The sequence below is a fragment of the Pelophylax lessonae genome (assembly GCF_965119305.1).
Source record: "Pelophylax lessonae genome assembly, chromosome: 3".
NCBI classification, from domain to species: Eukaryota; Metazoa; Chordata; class Amphibia; order Anura; family Ranidae; genus Pelophylax; species Pelophylax lessonae.
Genome location: NC_138770.1, coordinates 67,411,112 through 67,431,595, shown reverse-complemented (window position 1 = coordinate 67,431,595; position 20,484 = coordinate 67,411,112). Strand labels below are relative to the sequence as shown.

Genomic DNA, 20,484 nt, shown 5'->3' with positions numbered 1-20,484 from the left:
CGCTCCTTCTGGCGGGATGTCCGGACTCTCCTAGGAGAGCTATCGGACCGGGTTATCCCGGATACTCCGGAATTCTTCCTTCTCCAAGTTTCTTCAATGCTGATCTCGAAATGTAAGAAATCAATTATTCCCCACGTACTGAGTGCGGCAAAAGCTTGCATCCCGATGCTTTGGAAAACGACCAGGGTGCCAACCATTAGGGACTGTATGCACAGGATGGAGGAAATCAACCGAATGGAGGACCTCACCCTTACGAGGCAGCATCGCAGGGAACGCTACGAGAAGATCTGGGGCTACTGGAATGTCTTTATACTGTCTGACAAGGGCAGGTCTCTGATGTGTGGTTAATCTCCACCCTGGAGGTGCCTGTGGGATTATCCATGCGGGGAGGTTCCCCCTCTGCTCCCCCCCCCCTTTTTTGTTCTTTTCTCTTATCTTCCTCTCAGCCCTTCCACCTCCCATCCCTATCTCCTCGCCATCTTTCCTTACCTTTTCTGAGTTTCGCTCAGCCTCTCTGGCTCTGTTCTTACTTATCTCTCCTACCTTCTAGTTAAAATCGGGGAACGACGGCCGGGAAAGTTTATCTCCCCAGCTATAGTTCTTCCACATGTCCGAGGTAGTGCCTGGCTACTTATGGTTCCGGTTGGATATGATGGCCCTTTCCCCGGTACCGGGGCTGGGCCCAACGACTGCGCCAGGACCCTCATTGTCCACTGATCTGATGTTATAGTTTGCTTCTCATTTCAATGCTATGTTTGTTGCACATTTCTGTAAAGTATGCATTACAGATTGTTTCTCGACTGTTGTTCCTTTTCAACAAATAAAATATTTGAAAAAAAAAAAAAGTGCTCCCAAATAAACCCAACATGTTTTGCTAAAAAAAAACAGAGCTTCATCAAGGGTACAAAATAAAATAAAAAGAAGCAACCAAATGAAATTAAAGGGAAAAGGAGTGCAAGCTAACCCCACATATAAAAACAGTGGCTCTGTTTGTTTTCCTCCTGTTTATAAGGAGGACAATGATGTTGTGACAGTGGCTGCGAAAGCGCGGTGAGGTAAAAGTGCATATGTAGTCTTCCGCTGGAAGTTGTGGTGTGTAGCTGGAGCTTCACCAGAGTTGGCCGTAGCAGATTACAGCCGTAACAGCAGACCCTGGGCTGGTAGACAGCAGGCAGCAGTAGACAGCAGCTGATAGCAGGTTCAGCAAGACTGGTGGCCCAGAGTAGAGGGAGTTTTAGCGGGAGCTAGGCAGGTAGATGCAAGGCAGATGACCTGGATGCATAGTCAGATAAGCCAGGTCAGCAACAGGCGGTCAGATACATGCATAGATGGTAGGCAAGGAATCGTCTGGGTACAGGCAGAGATTGGCAACACAAGATCAGATGGAAGGCAAAGCAAAGTCCAGGGACAAACCAGGGTCAGGGCAGGTAGTGTGGAAGTCAGAGGTAAGCCGGGTCAAACACAGAAGTAAGCAGAATCAAATACAGGAACATGGGTACAGCTGCAGATCAGACAGCAATGGACTAGTGCAGATACAGCACTTATATAGGTTATTATTTCCCCACTCTATGAAAGACATGTTTTTTTCACTGCTGCTTCTCCTTTCACTGTTCAGGCTCAGGCTGATGTTGGGTCCAGAACAACCTGGGATCAGAGGACATGGTTCAAATAATATCAAGCATTAGACTGAGGATATCTAGTAGCAGAAAACAAAGTTTTGTGGTGGAGAAATCTATGGATTGGTAGTGAATATTGAAACAAAAGCCATTTTTTCTTTTGATGGGATTTTTTTTTTTTTCTGTTTTAATTTTGCCTTCAGTTTTATTTTAAGTTACCCCTTTTTGTCACAACCCCCCAAAGTATTAGACTCAAATGTCCACTCTCACACTTCTGTCAGATATATGCTGTCCATGCCCTGGACAATGTGGTGCCTAAATTTACAAAGGGATCAAAGTCTTTGTCAAGTAACTATAGACCTGTTAGTTTAAGTTCTATAGTCGGGAAGATACTGGAGAGTTTAATAAAAGAACAAATAGATGAGTTCTTGCTGGAAAATAATATTTTGAGCAACAGACAGCATGGATTCATAAAAGAAAGAAGTCATCAAACAAACCTGATTTCTTTTTATGAGGAAGTAAGTAAAACCTTGGACAGAGGGGTGGCTGTGGACGTAGTATACTTGGATTTTGTAAAAGCGTTTGACACAGTTCCCCACACATGGCTAATGTGTAAGGTAAAATCTACTGGCTTGGAAAGATCAGTTTGTAATTGGATAGAAAACTGGCTAAAAGATAGAATTCAGAGAGTAGTGGTTAATGATTCTTACTCTGAATGGTCTAAGGTTATCAGTGGTGTACCCCAAGGTTCAGTGTTGGGACCCTTACTTTTTAATATCTTTATAAATGATATAGGGTCTGGGATTAAAAGTACCATTTCAGTCTTCGCAGATGATACCAAGCTATACAGTGGAATAACGTCCTTACAGGATGGCTCCAACTTACAAGCCGACCTCAATACAACCCAATGTTTCGTTGGGCAACTATGTGGCAGGTTTAGTGTTGATAAACGAAAAGTTATGCACTTGAGGGCTAAGAATATGTATGCATCGTACATACTAGGGGGAGTACAACTGGGGGAATCAATGGTGGAGAAAGATCTGGGTGTTCTGGTAGATCATAAGCTTAATAATAGCATGCAATGCCAAGCTGCGGTTTCCAAAGCAAACCAAGTCCTTTCTTGTATTAAAAGAGGCATGGTCTCCAGAGAGAGAGATCTAAATTTGGCCATGTACAAATCATTAGTAGGACCTCATCTGGAATTTGCAGTTCAGTTTTGGGCACCAGTTCACAAAAAGGATATCGGGGAACTGGAGAAAGTGCAGAGAAGAGCAACCAAACTGATAAGAGGCATGGAGGAGCTCAACTATGAGAAAAGATTAGAGGAACTGAATTTATTCTATTTTGAGAAGAGGAGATTAAGGGGGGATATGATCAACATGTATAAATACATAAGGGAACATACATACATATAGTGAACTTGGTCACAAAAGAGGACAAGGGGAGACTCTTTACGTCTACTGGAAAAAAATTTCATCTCCAAATATGGAAAGGTTTCTTTACAGTAAGAGCCATGAAAATGTGGAATAGACTCCCTCCAGGGGTGGTTCTGGCCAGCTCAGTAGATTGCTTTAAAAAAACTGGGTACTAATATTTATAGGTAAAGTTGATCCAGGGAATATCCGATTGCCTCTCGGGGGATCAGGAAGGAATTGTTTTCCCCTACTGTAGCAAATTGGATCATGCTTTGCTGGGGGTTTTCGCCTTCTTCTGGATCAACTGTGGGTAGAGGATTGTGTATATGGGATTGTATGATTTTTTTTTTTTGTTTTTTGTTTTTTTTATTGGTTGAACCAGATGGACTTGTGTCTTTTTTCAACCTGACTAACTATGTACAGCTGGCACTGCAAACTCTTTGACCAGTACCTCGCTTCTTCTGGAGAAAATCCTAAATCGCTGTCAGGGAACTTCCCACAAGAGAGCTGGATCTGCCGCCCACACTAATGCAGCGACGCCCAGTGGCCTATTTAAACCAGCCTGCTCCAGCCATTAGTTGCTGGATGATCTTCAGCTTCCTGTTTCCTGCTTCCTGTGTTCCTGTTCCTGTTTACTTGGATTACCTGTTACCGACCCGGCTTGCCTCACCTGTCTTGTCTCTCCTCCTGGCTCCGACCACTGGCTCGTTTACCTAGTCTGCTCCAGCCTGCTGTTCTCGTGTATGACCCCTGGCTTGCTCCTTCAGACTCCTCTACTGCTTGATGAACTGTGTTTGACCCCTTGGCTTGACCCGGACCTCGCTCTTGTCGCAAGCCTGGCTACCTCCTCCAGTCACCTTCAAGGCAACCTGCATTGCAGCACGCACTACGTATCTACTACCACAGCAGTCACCTCTTCACCGGAGCTTGCCGCAGCCGGCGACCCCTGTTCCTTTGGGCACAGCACTCCCTGTCTCCAACTCCAGGGGTGTCTTGCACTTAGCCACAAGGGAAGCCCTCTCAGCACCTCAGCCTCTGATCAGGTACGTGATAATCGCTAATCTCTACAGAGAGGCCACCTCCTATTGGAACACATTAAAGAATAAGTAGGAGTTCCTCCACATACTGTATGCAGTGGCAGGTGTGCGCTCCTTGGGAGCATGGACAGTGTGCATCTGTGTGGGCAAATCAGTATACAACTTTTTTGTGAGAGGGGTCAATGTAAAGGATAATTTTACAAATGTGAAGCTATCCTTTTGGTGTAATTGGGTATATTTAAAATTTTCCCCATCAATTAGCCTCATCAGATAGTTGACTGGGCAGAATTACTGAAAAATAATGGAGAGGATGATGACATTAGAGCTTTTTTTTAGGTTTTTACTTCCAGCTTGTAGCAAGGAAACAAAAGCAGAACTCCTGACTGCCAGGTATTTGATGGGCGCTGCAATTCAGGAACAGCTGGCAGTGCCCCATAGGTATATGGCTCTTCAGGGACGTGACTAAGGATGTAATTAGAGAGAAAAGAAAACCTTGTCATCAGAAAGTAGTGATTGCTGTATTTTCCCCGACGTTGCTTACTAAGCAGATTCCGCCATAGATTGGTATCAAGTGTGATTTGCTGAGGCTCAGAGGGGTGACAGCCTGTAATTAGCACAGCATTTAATTCCTGAGCCCTTCATTAAGGTGTCTCCAATATGCTGCCTCTGTATAGCCCTCGGAGTAAAGTAAAACGCTAATAATACCATCCCAGTGTATACTGAGCGCCGAGGAACTGTAACTGGTCACATGGACCAAGGACATATATAAGATGTACATCTATGTATAGGAACATACATTTAGAGGTCAGTATGGGGCATCACCTACAACACAATACAGTATTATAGTCTAGTATTTTACTAACATAGGAAATGTGATGCTACCCAACACCCACAATCATTGGTGGACAATTAATAATAAAGAGACGAAATTCAGGTCAACTCAACAAAGACAGGTGGGTACATCCAACGCACAACAACATCCTGCTAACTAGCGAATCGCAGGGCTGGCTGTGTAAATTTCAAAACTGGATAGATAGAAATACAAAACTTTTGAACCGTAATACAGCTCCATTATATGAATTTTAATTGTAACTTAGCTGTTTGTTTGGAGTTTACATTTGAATATATGGACCATACAGCGATGTATAGTAACTAAGTAGAACTACTTCACTACTGTACTTAAGTACCGAAAGGCGGTATCTGTACTTTCCTAGAGTAGAATTTTTTTCTCCTACTTCCACTTTTACTTCACTACATTTTTTTGATGATTTCAATACTTCTACTCCGATATTTTTTTTTTGTGCTGCATAGTTACTCGTTACAATTATAAAAATTACCACTGCCAGAACAGTAGATGGCAGGTTTCATGAAGCTCAAAAAATGTGTATTATGTCATGTGTACTTTTGACTTCTTTTGACTTCTTTCTTTAATAACTTTAACTTTAATAAACTTTTGACTTCTTTCTTTAATAACTACATAAGTACACAGTACTTCCACTTCTACTCAAGTCACTTTTTGATCGAGCACTTGTACTTTTACTCAAGTATGGGTTTTGAGTACTTTATACAACTCTGGGACCATATCACTAAATGAAGTGTTCTGACCTTATGCAAAAAATACAAAGATAATTCTTAGTGTTTATTAAAATTGTGCATCTCAGTAAAGCTGGAATAACAGTAAGATAAAGGCTTAACTTACCACAAAGTGTCTGTCATCTGTGTCTATCTTCAATATAGGTACAACATATTATCAGTAGGAGGATGAAAAAACATCAGGGGAAGGGCTAAGGGTATTTTGTTATAACCAATATCATCAATCTAAGGCAGCCATTCTCAAAAAGTGTTCCCTGGAACCCTAGGGTACTTCCAGAGGTTGTTAGGGGTCCCTTGAGTTGTGGCTGATTGACTATCCATCTGATGGTGCCTTCATAGTTCTGGGTCTAACACCATTTGTCAGAGCCAGTAGCGAAACATCAATGATCTTTTTTAACTGTCTGTAAGGGTGGCATTCTGGCCACTACCATAAAGGGGGCACTCCTCCCACTAGCCGACAATGTAAAAGCACATTCTTCCTACTTCTTTTTAATATTTAAAATTTTTTTATTTTGTTTGCATATAAAATTTACATATATCTCACATAAATAGACACAAAGAAAATTCCGAAAAGGAAGATTCCAAAATAAAAAAAAAATACATAAACTTATTAAGAGATATACAGCACTCATTAATTGTAAGATAATACTTTGTCCCTTTAAACTACCCTGACCCCCCTCCCCGGAGCTCCCTTCCCTTCTCTACCCATTTCGCCTTCTTCCTCCTATTATCCCCGCCTACAGCAGAATTTAGACATTCATTTCAATATACTTAGCTGATTTTTTTTAATTTTTTCAATTTTCCCCATTTTTCTTTCATATTAATTGATGTCTCCTCTTGCGAATTACTTATGTATTCCATATGAAAAATATTATTTATCCTGTCGCACCAAAAATGTGGAGAGAGGTGGATAGCCCAAAACTAAAGGATTGGTGCGACATTCTTCCTACTAGCTAACAAATGTAAGAGGCATTTTTCTCACTGACCACCAATGAATTGGTTTTTGAAGGGGTACCCCAAGAGTTTAAAAAACATTTCAGAAATGTTTTAATTTTTTTTTTGGTGAGGTCCTTTTTTGTTCCAGCATAGCTGTACCCCTGTGCACAAAGGCAGCTCCATAAAGAAATGGTTTAACCACTTAAGCCCCGGAGGATTTTCCTGCTAAAAGACCAGGGGGTATTTTGCGATTCGGCACTGCGTGACTTTAACGGACAATTGCGCGGTCGTGCGACGCTGTACCTAAACTAATTTGACGTCCTTTTTTTCCCACAAACAGAGCTTTCTTTTGGTGGTATTTGATCACCTGTGCGATTTTTTGATCATGCGCTATAAACAAAAAAAGAGTGTCAATTGTGCAAAAATAACAATATTTTTCACATTTTTTTATATGAAGTTCCCCAAAAAAAAATTTTAAAATCAAAATTTTTTAACATTTTCAGCCAATTTGTTTTATGCTACATATGTTTGGTAAAAAAATCGCAACTTGACTGAACTGACATTTTTTACACTTTTGGGGTTACCAGTGATATTTCTACAGTAATCAGTGCTATATATATGCACTGTTACTGTAAAAATACACTGGTAGTGAAGGGGTTAATTTTATTTGAGAGGGAGGGGCTGTGTGTGTCCCTAGGGGCGTGATTCTTACTGTGATTGGCTGTGGCTTGAGCTGTAGGAACACTGATCAACGGTCCTACATTGTAGAACCGTGTGATCAGTGTTTCTACACCGGGGAGAATGACAGGCGGCTTGTTTACATTAGCCGCATGACTTTCTCCCTCTCCCCCGACGATCGCAGAGTGACCGGCGGACATCAGGTCCGCCGGTCACACGCGAGGGGGGGGGGTCCGTGACCCGCGGGAGCGCGCCTCCGGCGGCGCGCGCTCGCTCCCCAGAGCCTCACAGGCTAGCGATGTAGACCTACGTCGCTCTGCCTGTGAGGGGCTGACTGCCGCAGTAAATATACTGTGAGCAGTCGGCAAGCGGTTAATGAGTTTGTTATGGAGGTATTCCCATGTTCTGCCCAAAGCCCTGACCTCAGCCCTACTGAACACCTTTAGAATGCATTGGAACACGGATTGTAAGCCAGGTCTTCAAAATCCCACAGACACACTCCAAAAACTTGTGGAAAGCCTTCACAGAAAAGCAACAGCTGTTATAGCTGCAAAGGGGAAGGCAACTCCATAACAATACACATGGTTTTATAATAGGATATCTAAAACGCTCATATACGTACGATGGTCAGGGGTCCATAAATGTTCTGACACTTCTAAACTACTAAAGTAATCATCATCAATTAATCTGTTTGGGGATTATTGAGTAAATTAAGGAGTCCCCATGCAGCAGACCAGAGTGGTACCAAAGATTGGTACCTTTGGGCTATTGATGATCAAGATCCTGTGTGATCACAATCTTTTCTACCAACTGATCATCCAAAATATTTCAGAAACAGATAGTGGCATAGTATGCCTAATTTATGAATTAAAGTCCAATGCCATACATTTTCTTTGTTTTGGACAGACTGGAACAGGGTTAGAAAAACTGGAGGAACAAAAGAAAAGAAAAAAGGAAGCACAGACCCTACCACAGTTAATCTTTTTAATGTTGCTGAATAAATAAAGATACCGTAAAATCATCATACTCATATTTAGCAGTAAGTACACAGGCACATTAATACTGGATAGAGTCCAGTAAGGTAAACCTGCCCTCAGTTGTTTGTTGATTGGCGTCTCCTGTGTAAGAACCAGTCAAGCGGCAAGCGGTTGTGAAAAAGCCGGTGATCCCCTGCAAGAGTCGCTGCTTTTTCACAACCTTTAGATTTTAGGTTTTATTACTCTTTGTGTCACCTTATCCCAGTGACACCAATTCCCCATCATGCTCATGCTCGGAAGTCAAATCCAAAAAGGATTCACTGGTAGCACTCCATTAAAATTAAACAATCAGTGGCTTTATTGATCCAGATAAATAAACTTAGAGCTCTTTCTGGGACCTTCTTCTCTGATGTGTTTTACACAAAGCCTGGGCATACTCAAACAGACATTCGCACTCCTCTCCACTTTTTCAAAAAATTAAAAAAAAAAAATTTCTTGAGAGATAATCTACTTTGCATAAATCTGAGTCTTAACTTTCTTCTTGTCCAAGGCTCCCTTGAAGCAAATCACTCCTGGTCATTATAATGAGGACCAAGCACCGGTCTCAATGAAGACCCTCTTCTGCCTTCTGCTGCTCCTCCCTCTCTCAGCAGTACAAACACCCCCCGGGTGCAAGCTGAAGGGATGGAAGATGGACACCTTTACCCAGCCAGGAGATGTCCTAATCGGAGGAATCTTTTTGGTCTACTCTGGGTATGATTTTCCACTGGTGAGCTTCCAAGAAATGCCTAAGCCATTTTCATGCAAGGGGTAAGTGACAACAGTATGCTCCCCAAAAACAGCATTGTGACTGATGAGGCTCTTGCAAAATTACTTTTATCTTAAAGTGTATGTCATGTAATAGTTAAAAAAAAAAAAAACACCTTCTTTAGGCATTGTGGCAAGATGGGTACAATGTATCATGCATGTTTGGTGGCAGTGCCCAGAAGTCACCAGATTTTGGATTTGAATATTTAATTTGATACATAAGTGACAGGGCTTAATATCCTTAGATTCCCGGAACCAGCGCATTTTCAAACATTTTCTGATGAGGTCCCCAAAAAAATCGATAAAACTCATTACATACTGTATATACAGTACTTTTAGCAGCTAGAATAACTATTGCTAAATATTGGAAGGAGTTGATGCTTCCCCTTGAATATATGAAGAATAAATTTAACTGGATCATGGCTAATGATAGACTTACCTGTATTCTCCACAACTCTACTAACAAGTTTGAAGCTACATGGGATCCATGGATACGATACTTATCTGTAACTTAAAGAAGATGCACAGCCAAAGCTCGTTTTGGCTGTACATCTCCTATGGATCAAAGGAGTGCAGATCGTTCTGCACTTCTGTGACCCGTTTTCAGCAGAGAGCAGACTGAAGTCCGCTCTCGTCTAATGTCACAGAAGTCCATCTGGACACCACGTCATCACGACCACGGAGTCTGGATCCACCAGGTGCCTGGACCAACACCCGGCTCAGCTCTCAGTGAGCGACTGAGAGCCTGAGCCGGCCCCTCCACGCCCCGCCACAGCCCAGTGCTCCAGTGAGCAAGAAGGGGGCAGAGTGGAGAGCTGTGACTGACAGGCAGCAGCTCTCTGCTCAGGGAGCTGTGAGAACCGAGCGATCAGCGGTGTTTGATCGCTCGGTTCTCAGTATAGAACGGCCGGAGGACAGATGCAGCATCGGACCGATGCTGCATCTACCTAGGTAAGTATAATTCTAAAAACAAAAAAAAAAACGACACCCATACTTCTCTTTTAATGAATTTCTGTCTGGCCCTCTTTTTCCACTCTGTCTTTCTTTCATTCCTTTTCTTTGCTTTTCCTTGATCTACTCCTTTTTTCTCTCCTCCTTTTCATTCTTATAATTTTTTGTCAGATTTATTCAATAATTGCAAGATCTTCTGATAGAACATATAGTTCTATGCTTATGATACTCATAGAATTTTACACTTGGGGTTCCTCTTACTGGTCTTTTTTTTTCCCTCCCTATTTCCCAAACCCCCCCCTCCTCTTTTTTTTTTTTCTCTCTTTCTCTCTCTCCCCCGTTCCCTGCCCCCTATCTCTTTTCCCCGTAACATAGCTATTACCAGTATCACAAATCGAAATGGCTCGATGGGATATCGCGTAGTCAGTCCCTAGTGGGTTAGACATATATTCCTTGACCCTATTGATAATAATTTGTATCTTACTATACTGTTTTGTTATCATGACATGACAACTCAGCTCTGAATTCCTAAGCATGCGGAATCAACCCTGCAACACAGACCTCTCTCATCCTGAGAAAACTCTAAGGGATAGTGTTCCAGAGGAATGGCATTGATGTGATATAGAAAGATAATGATCCAGAGATGAGAAAAAAAAATCAGAGAACGGTATAGGAAAGAGTGATAATGTTCCAGTGATGAGGAGTAGTCAAAGAAAGGTATGAGATGTAAAATAGAGTGATAACTTTCCAAAGTTGAAAGAGGGATAGTGTTCCAGAGGTGAGGAATGGTCAAAGAAGAAATGTGTAAAGTTTGGTATGCATGAATATTGTCCCAGAGATGAGCATGGTAATAGAAGCAAGGTATAAGGTTTGATATAGAGGGATAGTGTTCCAGAAGTAAGGAATAGTCATAGAATAAAAGTATAAGTTTAATATAGAGGAATAGTGCTCCAGTGGTGAGGAATGCTCATAGAAGGAAGGTATAAGATGTGACAAAGAGGGATAGTGTTTGACAGGTGTTTGATATAGAGGGATAGTGTTCCTGATGTGAGGAAAGGTCATATAAGAAAGGTATAAGGTTTGATATAAAGGGATAGCCATCAAGAGGTGAAAATGGTCATAGAGAAAAGGTATACAGTTTGATATAGACTCGGGATAGTGTTCCAAAGGTGAGGAATGGTCAGAAGAGAAAGACATAAGGTTTGATATAGAAGGATAGTATTCCAGAGGTGAGGAATGGTCATAGAATAAAGGTATAAGGTTTGATATAGAAGGACAGTGTTCCAGAAGTGATTAACCACTTGCCGACCGGTCACGTTGACCGTACTGCGGCAAAGTGGCTCGATATCGTCCAGCGACGTAGACCTACGCCGCTGGACTCCTACCCTTGTGGGCGGCGGGCGCGCGCCGCCGGAGGCTCGCTCCCGCTGTTTTCAGTCACAGCGGGAGTCTGGCCAGGGGAAGAGAGGCAGTGATCACCGCCGCTCTTCCCCGATCGTCTGGGATCTTGTGTGGAAATCCGCTTGTGTAAACAAAGTGGGCGGATCTCCTAAGTGACAGGCAGGGACAGATTACAGGATTCAGCATAGCTGAACCTGCGATCTGTGTCTGTGTCACTCAGTCACCTCCCCCCACACGTCAGTAAGCACCAGGCATAAATTAACCCCTTGAGCACCAATAAAAATTAACCCCTTCCCTGCCAGTGTCATTTTTACAGTAACAGTGCATATTTATAGCACTGATTACTGTAGTAATGTCACTGGTACCCCCAAAAGTGTCAAAAATGTCAGTCAAGGGTCCGATCTGTCGGCTGCAATGTCGCAGTCCCGCAAAAAAATTGCAGATCGCCGCCATTACTAGTTAAAAAAAAACAATAAAAATGACATAAATTTCCCCTAGTTAGTAGCTGCGATAACTTTTGCACAAACCAATCAAAATACGCTTATTGCTATTTTTTTTACCAAAAATATGTAGCAGAAAACAAATTGGCCTAAAATGTTAAAAAAAATAGATTTTTTTGGAGGGGAATTTCATATAAAAAAATGAGAAAAATATTGTTATTTTTTCAAAATTGTCGCTCTTTTTTTGTTTATAGCACAAAAAGTAAAAGTCGCACAGGTGATCAAATACCACCAAAAGAAAGCTCTATTTGTGGGGAAAAAAGGGACATCAATTTAATTTGGGTACAGCATCGCACGACCGCGCAATTGTCTGTTAAAGTAACGCAGTGCTGAATCGCAAAATATGGCCTGGTCAGGAATGGGGTAAAATCTTTCGGTCATAAAGCGGTTAAAAATACGCTCATTGAGAATTTTTTTGTCAAAGACATGTAGCTAAATACATTTTGGCCTAAATATATGAAAGAAATTGAATATATTGGATATTTTTTAACTGTCAAAGTAGAAAAATATTATTTTTTCAAAATTTTCGCATTTTTTTATTAATATCGCAAAAAATAAAAAGCGCAGAGGTGATCAAATACCACCAAAAGAAATCTCTGTTCGTGGGAAAAAAAGGACGTAAATTTTGTTTGGGTACGGCGTTGCATGACCGTGCAATTGTCAGTAAAACTGGCACAGTGCCGAATCGCAAAAAGTGGCCTGGACGTAAGACAGCAAAATCCTCTGGTGGTAAAGTGGTTAATGGTCAATGAAGAAAGGTATAAGGTTAAATATTGAAGGATAATGTTCCAGAGGTGAGCAATCCTCATAGAAGGAAGGTAAAGGATGTGATATAGAGGGATAGTGTTGGACAGGTGAGGAATAGTCATAAAATAAAGATTTAGAGTTTGATATAGAGGGATTGTGTCCCAGAGGTGAGGAAAGGTCATAAAAGAAAGGTATAAGGTTTGATATAGAAGGATAGTGTTCCAGAGATAAGGAATGGCCATAGAAGAAAGGTAAAAGGTTTGATATAGAAGGATAGTGTTCCAGAGATAAGGAATGGTCATAGAAGAAAGGTATAAGGTTTGATATAGAAGGATAGTGTTCCAGAGATAAGGAATGGTCATAGAAGAAAGGTAAAAGGTTTGATATAGAAGGACAGTGTTCCAGAGGTGAGGAATGGTCATAGAAGAAAGGTATAAGGTTTGATACAGAAGGATAGTGTTCCAGAGATGAGGAATGGTCATAGAAGAAAGGTATAAGGTTTGATATAGAAGGATAGTGTTCCAGAGATGAAGAATGGTCATAGAAGAAAGGTATAAGGTTTGATATAGAAGGATAGTGTTCCAAAGATAAGGAATGGTCATAGAAGAAAGGTATAAGGTTTGATATAGAAGGATAGTGTTCCAGAGATGAAGAATGGTCATAGAAGAAAGGTATAAGGTTTGATATAGAAGGATAGTGTTCCAAAGATAAGGAATGGTCATAGAAGAAAGGTATAAGGTTTGATATAGAAGGATAGTGTTCCAGAGATAAGGAATGGTCATAGAAGAAAGGTATAAGGTTTGATACAGAAGGATAGTGTTCCAGAGATGAGGAATGGTCATAGAAGAAAGGTATAAGGTTTGATATAGAAGGATAGTGTTCCAGAGATGAGGAATGGTCATAGAAGAAAGGTATAAGGTTTGATATAGAAGGATAGTGTTCCAGAGATGAGGAATGGTCATAGAAGAAAGGTATAAGGTTTGATATAGAAGGATAGTGTTCCAGAGATGAGGAATGGTCATAGAAGAAAGGTATAAGGTTTGATATATGATAGTGTTCCAGAGATGAGGAATGGTCATAGAAGAAAGGTATAAGGTTTGATATAGAAGGATAGTGTTCCAGAGGTGAGTAATGGTCATAGAAGAAAGGTATACAGATTGATATAGAAGGTCCATATCTGATAAGCTCTCATAAGGTGTCAGAGAGGGGAATTCTGGAGATGAACATTACAAGGGTGTAAAGTGTGTTACAGAAGAGAAGAGATTTCCAGAGGAATGGGAAGCAACAAGAGCAATATAGCTAAATCATGTAAATATAAGAGGGCTAATAGAGCAAAGACATTACCTTATGTTTCCTCTCCGTGTCTTGTACAGATTCCACATCCGTTATTACCGGGATGTTCTGGGCCTCAAATTTGCAGTTGATGAAATTAACAATACTCCAGACCTGCTGCCTAACATCACTCTTGGCTTCAGCCTTCTGGAATCTTGTATGTCGGAGCTCCGGGCCATAGGAGGGGTTATGTCCCTTTTGTCAGGGGTAGGAAACCCTGTTCCTCAATACAACTGCCACAAGTCCTCTGCCATGGTTGGGATTGTTGGAGATATGGCATCGGCTCTGTCTATTCCCATTGCCAGGATCCTAGGAGTCCTTCATTATCCACAGGTATTCCTCTCAAGTTAAGCTAAAATAGTTTTAAAAACAATTTGTAGATAAAGTGCTTTTTTATACCCTCTTCACTGCTACATTTTTAATAACAGTTATATCAGGTCCTTCCCCTGAGACCTGCATCCCCCATTTTAGGAATGGCCAAAGAAAGGAGTAGGGTGTGATATATATATATATATATATATATATACATATTTATATATATATTTATAGTGTTCCAGTGGAATGGCTAAGTAAGAGCAGAGTGGAAGGTGTGATGTAGAGGGATAGTGTTCCAGAGGTGAGAACAATCAGAGAAAGGTAGAAGGGGTGATATAGAGGGATAGCGTTCTAAAGGTGAACAACAGACAAAGTGAGGTATATGGTGTGATATAGAGGAATAGTGATCCAAAGGTGAGGAATGTTCAGAGAAACGTATGAGCAGTGAAATAGAGGGAGAACATTACAGAGGTGAGGAATGATTAAAGAAAGGAATATGGTGTAATTAAAAGGAATAATGTTCCAGAGGTGAGGAACATCAGGGAATGGTGGAAGGTTTGAGATAGAGGAATAAGGTTCCAAAGTTAAGACGGATATAAGGTATGATGTATAGCATATGGATAGTGTTTTAGAGGTGGAGGAACAGTCAGAGAAAAATATCAGGTGTGATACAGAGGAATGGTGTTCCAGAGGTGAGGTCATAGAAGGAAGGTATAAGGTGTGATATAGAGGGATAGTGTCTGACAGATGAGGAATAGTCATATAAGAAAGGTATACAGTTTGGTATAGAGGAATATTGTTCAAGAGGTGAGAAATTATCATAGAAGATAGATATGAGGTTTAATATAGAGGGATAATTCTACAGAGGTGAGGAATGGTCATAGAAGAAAGGTAAAGGATTTGATCTAGAGCAGTGGTCTTCAAACTGCGGCCTGCGGGCCGTATGATGCCCTTTGCTTGCCTTTTTCCGGCCCCATCAGCACTGTTCCTTCCACTGATACAGGGCACTACTTCCTCCACTTACACCAATGGAGCACCATTCTTTCTACTGACACCAACAGTGGGGTGTAATACCTCCAACTAATACCAACTATGGGGAAATATTCCTCCCACTGACACCAATGATGGAACATTATTTCTTTCCACTGACACCAACAATGGGGTACTAGTCCTCCCACTGACACCAACAATGGGGCATTATTCCTCCTTCTACTGACCACAGGTGCTAAATTTTTTACTCCCACTGTCGCTAGGAGTGATGTATTTTTTCTACTCCCACTGGCCACAGTAAGGCCCCCCTAAAGTCTGAATGGCAGTAACCCGGCAATTTGTTTGGAAAGTTTGGAGACCCCTGATATAGAGGGATAGGAGGAATGGTCAGTAAAAAAAATGTTTAAAATGAGACATAGAGGGATAATGTTCCAGAGGCGAGGAACAGTCAGAGAAAGGTATACGAATTGTCTGTCTCTTTCCATTGCCAGAACCCTAGGCCTCCACCCCTATCCACAGGTATCTGGCTTCAAGATGGTTACAAATATGTTCTTTTTTAATTTTTTCTTAAAGTGTAATCATATACAGTATGTAAGCTAAAAACACATTCAAAGTAATTTGGTAATTTAAGTACTGTTTAATGTTCTCTTCCCTACTAATCAACACTCCCCTTATTCAACCCTGTGAATATAGTGAGGTTGCTAAACTTTTTTCTAACGCCCACCTAACTACCTGTCCCCTCGCAAATACTACGGTCACCCTCTGACTCTATCCTACACTCTCTAACCCACATCTTCAATCTCTCCCTCTTTTCTGGCATCTTCCCCAACTCTCTAAAACATGCACTAGTCAACCCCCATACTTAAATCATCTTCCTTGGACCCTATCAATCTAAGAGCCAGACTACTATCCTTCAGACTTTAGGGGAGCAGACTAGGGCGAGTGGAAGTAGAAAATGTCTTGGCATCCAGTGGAAATAAACAATGCCCTATCTTTGGTGTCAATGGGGGGACTAGTGCCCCATTGTTGGTATAAATGGAAATAATTCTGCCCCATCATTAGTGTTAATGGGGGGAATTGTACCTTTTTGATGGTGTCAGTGGGAGGAGTAGTGCCCCATTGTTGGTGTCAGTGGGAGGAATAGTGCCCCATTGAAATCCTGCCCAAATTGCCAGATAAAGGGAAGCAAAGGACCACATCCAGCCCCCTCACCACATTTTTGAGAATTCTGCTCTACAGCATTAGAAATACACTCACTAACAGAGGAAGAAGAGGGCAAGGAGGACACATGATGTCCTTGGACTGGCCCAAAGATTGCTGAAAAAAAATTCAAAGCTTTAGTAAACTGTGAAATTTACTTTAATGACATTACATTCTTCTCTTTCAGATCAGCTATGGGGCCTCTTCATCATCCCTAAGTGACAAGGTCAACTTCCCAACTTTCATGCGCACAGTGTCCAGTAACATGTTTCAAAACATTGCCCTCTCGCGAATCATTAGTCTGTTTGGCTGGACTTGGGTTGGAATGCTAATAGTGGACAACGATGTTGGTGAGCAGGGTGGGAGGATGATGAGGGCTGAGATAGAAAAAAGTGGAAGTTGTGTGGCCTTTGTCGAAAAAATCCACCTGAGCTACTCCAGGAAACAAGTCCTGAGGGTGGTGGGAATCGTAAGACGAAGTTCAGCCAACGTAATTATCCTTCACAGCACTGAGCCTCATGTGATGGCTTTGCTCGATGTCCTGTTTGACGAAGGTGTGACTGGGAAGATTTTCATTTCTTCTGTTTCCTTTACGATCACTCCTGGCCTGTTCTCTAGGAAGGCATGGAAAGTTCTTAACGGGACCGTAGGCCTAATGCCCAAAACAAGACCGATGCCAGGCTTTGAGTCCTTTCTTCAAAGTCTACATCCAGCATCAAACTCTACATTTCCCTTCATTAAACCCTTCTGGGAAACAGCATTTCACTGCAGCTTGTCTGGGGAAAGAACACTGGAAGGTAAAGGAAATTCTATGAGTGGTGGGTCACCATGCACTGAAGATGGAACTCTGAGGATGAAAATCCCAGAATTATTTGAGATCTATGACCTGAGCTACACATATCACGCCTACCTGGCTATATATGCCTATGCCCATGCTCTTCACGCACTGCTCAAGTGCCAACCGGCAAACCGTATTTGTGCCGATGTCAGTGGTACCCGGCCCTGGCAGGTAAAATTAGTTAGAGAATGTCCTAACATCAACACCAGTGTTAGGGTAGTTACTCAAAAAATGTAACTAGTTACTTCTGTAAATTGTAACGAGATTATTTTACTAGTTACTGCATTTGAAAAGTAACTTCACTACTTATTACTTTACTTTCCTCTTTCTTAATTGACCGTGTAGAAGAAGATACATGACACTCTTTCTGCATAGAGTTTATTGTATAAACACAGGCTTTGGGAAACATGAGAACAAAACCTGAAAAAAACAGAATAAAACATAAAGTGCAACAAAAAGTCATAAACTTCATCCCTCTCTATTCTTCGAAATAACGATTGTATCGCACGGCTTGGGTAACGGAGGAAAGCGCGTTCCTATAGCCTAGTAAAGTAGTTTAGTTACCTCCTATAGCCTAGTAAAGTAGTGTAGTTACCAATATTAGTATTGTAACTAGTTACGTTACTTCGTTACCAAAAAAAGTAACGTAGTTACTGTAATCCGTTACTTTGTAACTAGTTACCCCCAACACTGATCAACACAGACAACAGACCAGGAAGACAGTAAAGACAAAGGCATACTCGACTACTAGGCATATCAAGTTTTGCATACAAAAATTAGGCTGTGGCCTTTTCTTAATCTTTTGGAGTAGTGATCCAAAAAAAGGATCAGTTTAAATACAAGGTTGTGGTAGGTGTTGGAATGTAAAACTATCCAATGATTTCTTAGGTGTTTCAGAATGTCAGTGGTGGGATCTCTGCACACGTGCTTTATGAAGCAGTCCCATTCCTGGACTTGTTTACATTATGGAGAATGCGTTTAGACCTTTGTTCCCTGTGTAGGAGTAGTGATCTCTCTGCAGCCATTTTTTGAGACAGGGCTAGAGTTCTCCATTCAGCAAAGATCATGCTCCCTGCTTATTGGAAATCTCAAACTCTAATGCAGCAGGGGATGTCAGAGCTCTGCAGAGAGACCACTGTTTTCACACAGAGAGAAAGGGTCCTTCTCTACAGCACACTGAATGGGGACAGACTTTTCTACTCTATATAAAAGCAACTGTAAGATTTGCAAACCTTTTGTTTTGATGTATCTGGAATGTATTTAGTGGATTTTAATGAAAATTCAGTTGGGCTTTAAATCTGAACTCCAGGCAGCCAGTTAAAGAGAATCTCCAGTATCCCCCCAAAAACATAAAAAGTCAGCAGCTACAAATACTGTTGCTGCTGACTTTTAATAAAAGGACACTTACCTGTTCAAGGATCCAAGGATTTCCTCACCCGAGCTGATTCTTTAGGTGGCTTACAGTACAAATACAATGTGTATGTAATACAGACATATGATCCATGGTTAGAGGCAGAAGAAGAAAACAGTAATGAGGTTGAGGTAGCCAGCATCTTAGGTAGGGGAAACTGGCAGTGAAGCCTTGCAGCTTCCCAGACAGTTTCCTACTGTGGATGTGCGAGTCACGCTGTGCTTTGTGAATGGCCCTGCAGTCTTCTGAGGCTTGTGATGTGTCTCAAGAAGGCTGCGGGGAAGGAGGGGGGGGGGCTGAATTTCCGCTCAGATCATCGGGGCAATCTGACTGGAAGTGGGAGGTGGTACCTGTCAAAACCAGGTACCCGCTCCCCCATCTCCCCTAAAAAGTGCCAAATGTGGCAGTGGAAGAAGGGAAGATACAAACAAGCGGAGCTTCCACTTTAGGGTAAAGTTCCCCTTTTAAATACAGTATTTAAGGGCTGTTTTACCTACCAAATGAGTTATATTTCTGTCCATCCAGTTCTGAGATGTTCATAGTTCTAGTATACAGCACAGCTCCATCTGTCAGTTGAGGTACTTACATTTCCTCTGCTGCTATTTCATTTTCAATTACAGCTCTCCTCCCAACATTGTGAAAATTAAAAGGAGAAGTGGCCCACTGGTTAGCTCAGTTTTCTGTCATTCTGCTGTCTCCTCCTATCACCATGTTCTTATCAACCAACACCTGATTGACAACTTGTGCTTCCTATTTCTCTCCCAGACTTAGCTCTGCTGTACAATAAGAGGCTAATACCAGGTCAAATTCTGGTACACTGATTGTATTAAAAACACATTTATGGATGTATTAATGAATTCAGAGCTGCCTTAGTTTTGCGTCTTTTGTATCTGTCTGGAGTTTGTGTTTAATGTAACCTGAGGGTGGGGTTATGATATGGAAATGCACTTTATTCAGAGAAACATTTTAGAAGATTTAGACAGGCACTAGGTTACTTTACATAGCATGGATTTTTAATGAATGCTCCATTAATTGCTAGACAGATGGATCCACATGCCAATAGATGAGTCACACCATAAAAATCCTAACTCTAGTCATCCTCAACACAATCCAAACATAGTGAAATCTCCAAGAGTATCAATGACTTTGAGAACCTCATAGAACAGAACATTTATATTTTTCTCTCTGATGGACCCCTAGGTCCTGCATTCTCTACGGAAAACCCCTTTCCGTCCGCCATTCGGGGACACCATCACCTTTGATGCCAATGGAGATGTTTCTGCATCATATGACATTGTGACCATCCGGATTCTTAAAGGAGAATTCCAGCTAGTGACTGTAGGATCATTTGACCCCGAGGCAAAGTCAGGTCATGTGATCGATATTAACACCAGCAACATTTTGTGGAATGAGCGATTTTCCCAGGTAAGAATAATTATTGCTCACTAACCTCTGGAACACAATGCTAGAGCAGGTCAGAAGTGTGCTTTTAAAGCTTATCCAAAGCCAGAACTTTTTCTTTTAATTTTGGACAGTATGGAGTATGTATTACCCAAGTCAGGTTTTTTTCTCTACCTTCTTTTTTTTCCTGTTAGGAAAATTTTTCTTTACGTCTCTTTCTAGATCCATTGCAGGAGGGGAGGGGAAAAATCTCTAGAGTGAGGGGTAATCCCCTCTTAGCCAGATGGCGAAACAAGTATCTTCATTGGAAGATGTCACCTCCTGTTGTGGTGACAACTG

At 41.5% G+C, this 20,484-nt stretch overlaps 1 protein-coding gene across 1 annotated transcript in view; it reads left to right on the top strand.

Moving 5' to 3' along the window:
- Positions 1-1,328: 1,328 nt before the first annotated feature.
- Positions 1,329-20,484, top strand: part of LOC309550329 (extracellular calcium-sensing receptor-like) — a gene marked incomplete at both ends in the record, with an annotated part of 33,620 nt that continues 14,464 nt past the window's right edge. The window contains 5 exons of the mRNA XM_082250726.1: positions 1,329-1,445; positions 8,803-9,062; positions 14,032-14,323; positions 16,683-17,504; positions 19,945-20,169. Coding sequence (XP_082106852.1) covers positions 1,329-1,445; positions 8,803-9,062; positions 14,032-14,323; positions 16,683-17,504; positions 19,945-20,169 — 1,716 coding nt within the window. The remainder of the gene's footprint in view (positions 1,446-8,802; positions 9,063-14,031; positions 14,324-16,682; positions 17,505-19,944; positions 20,170-20,484) is intronic.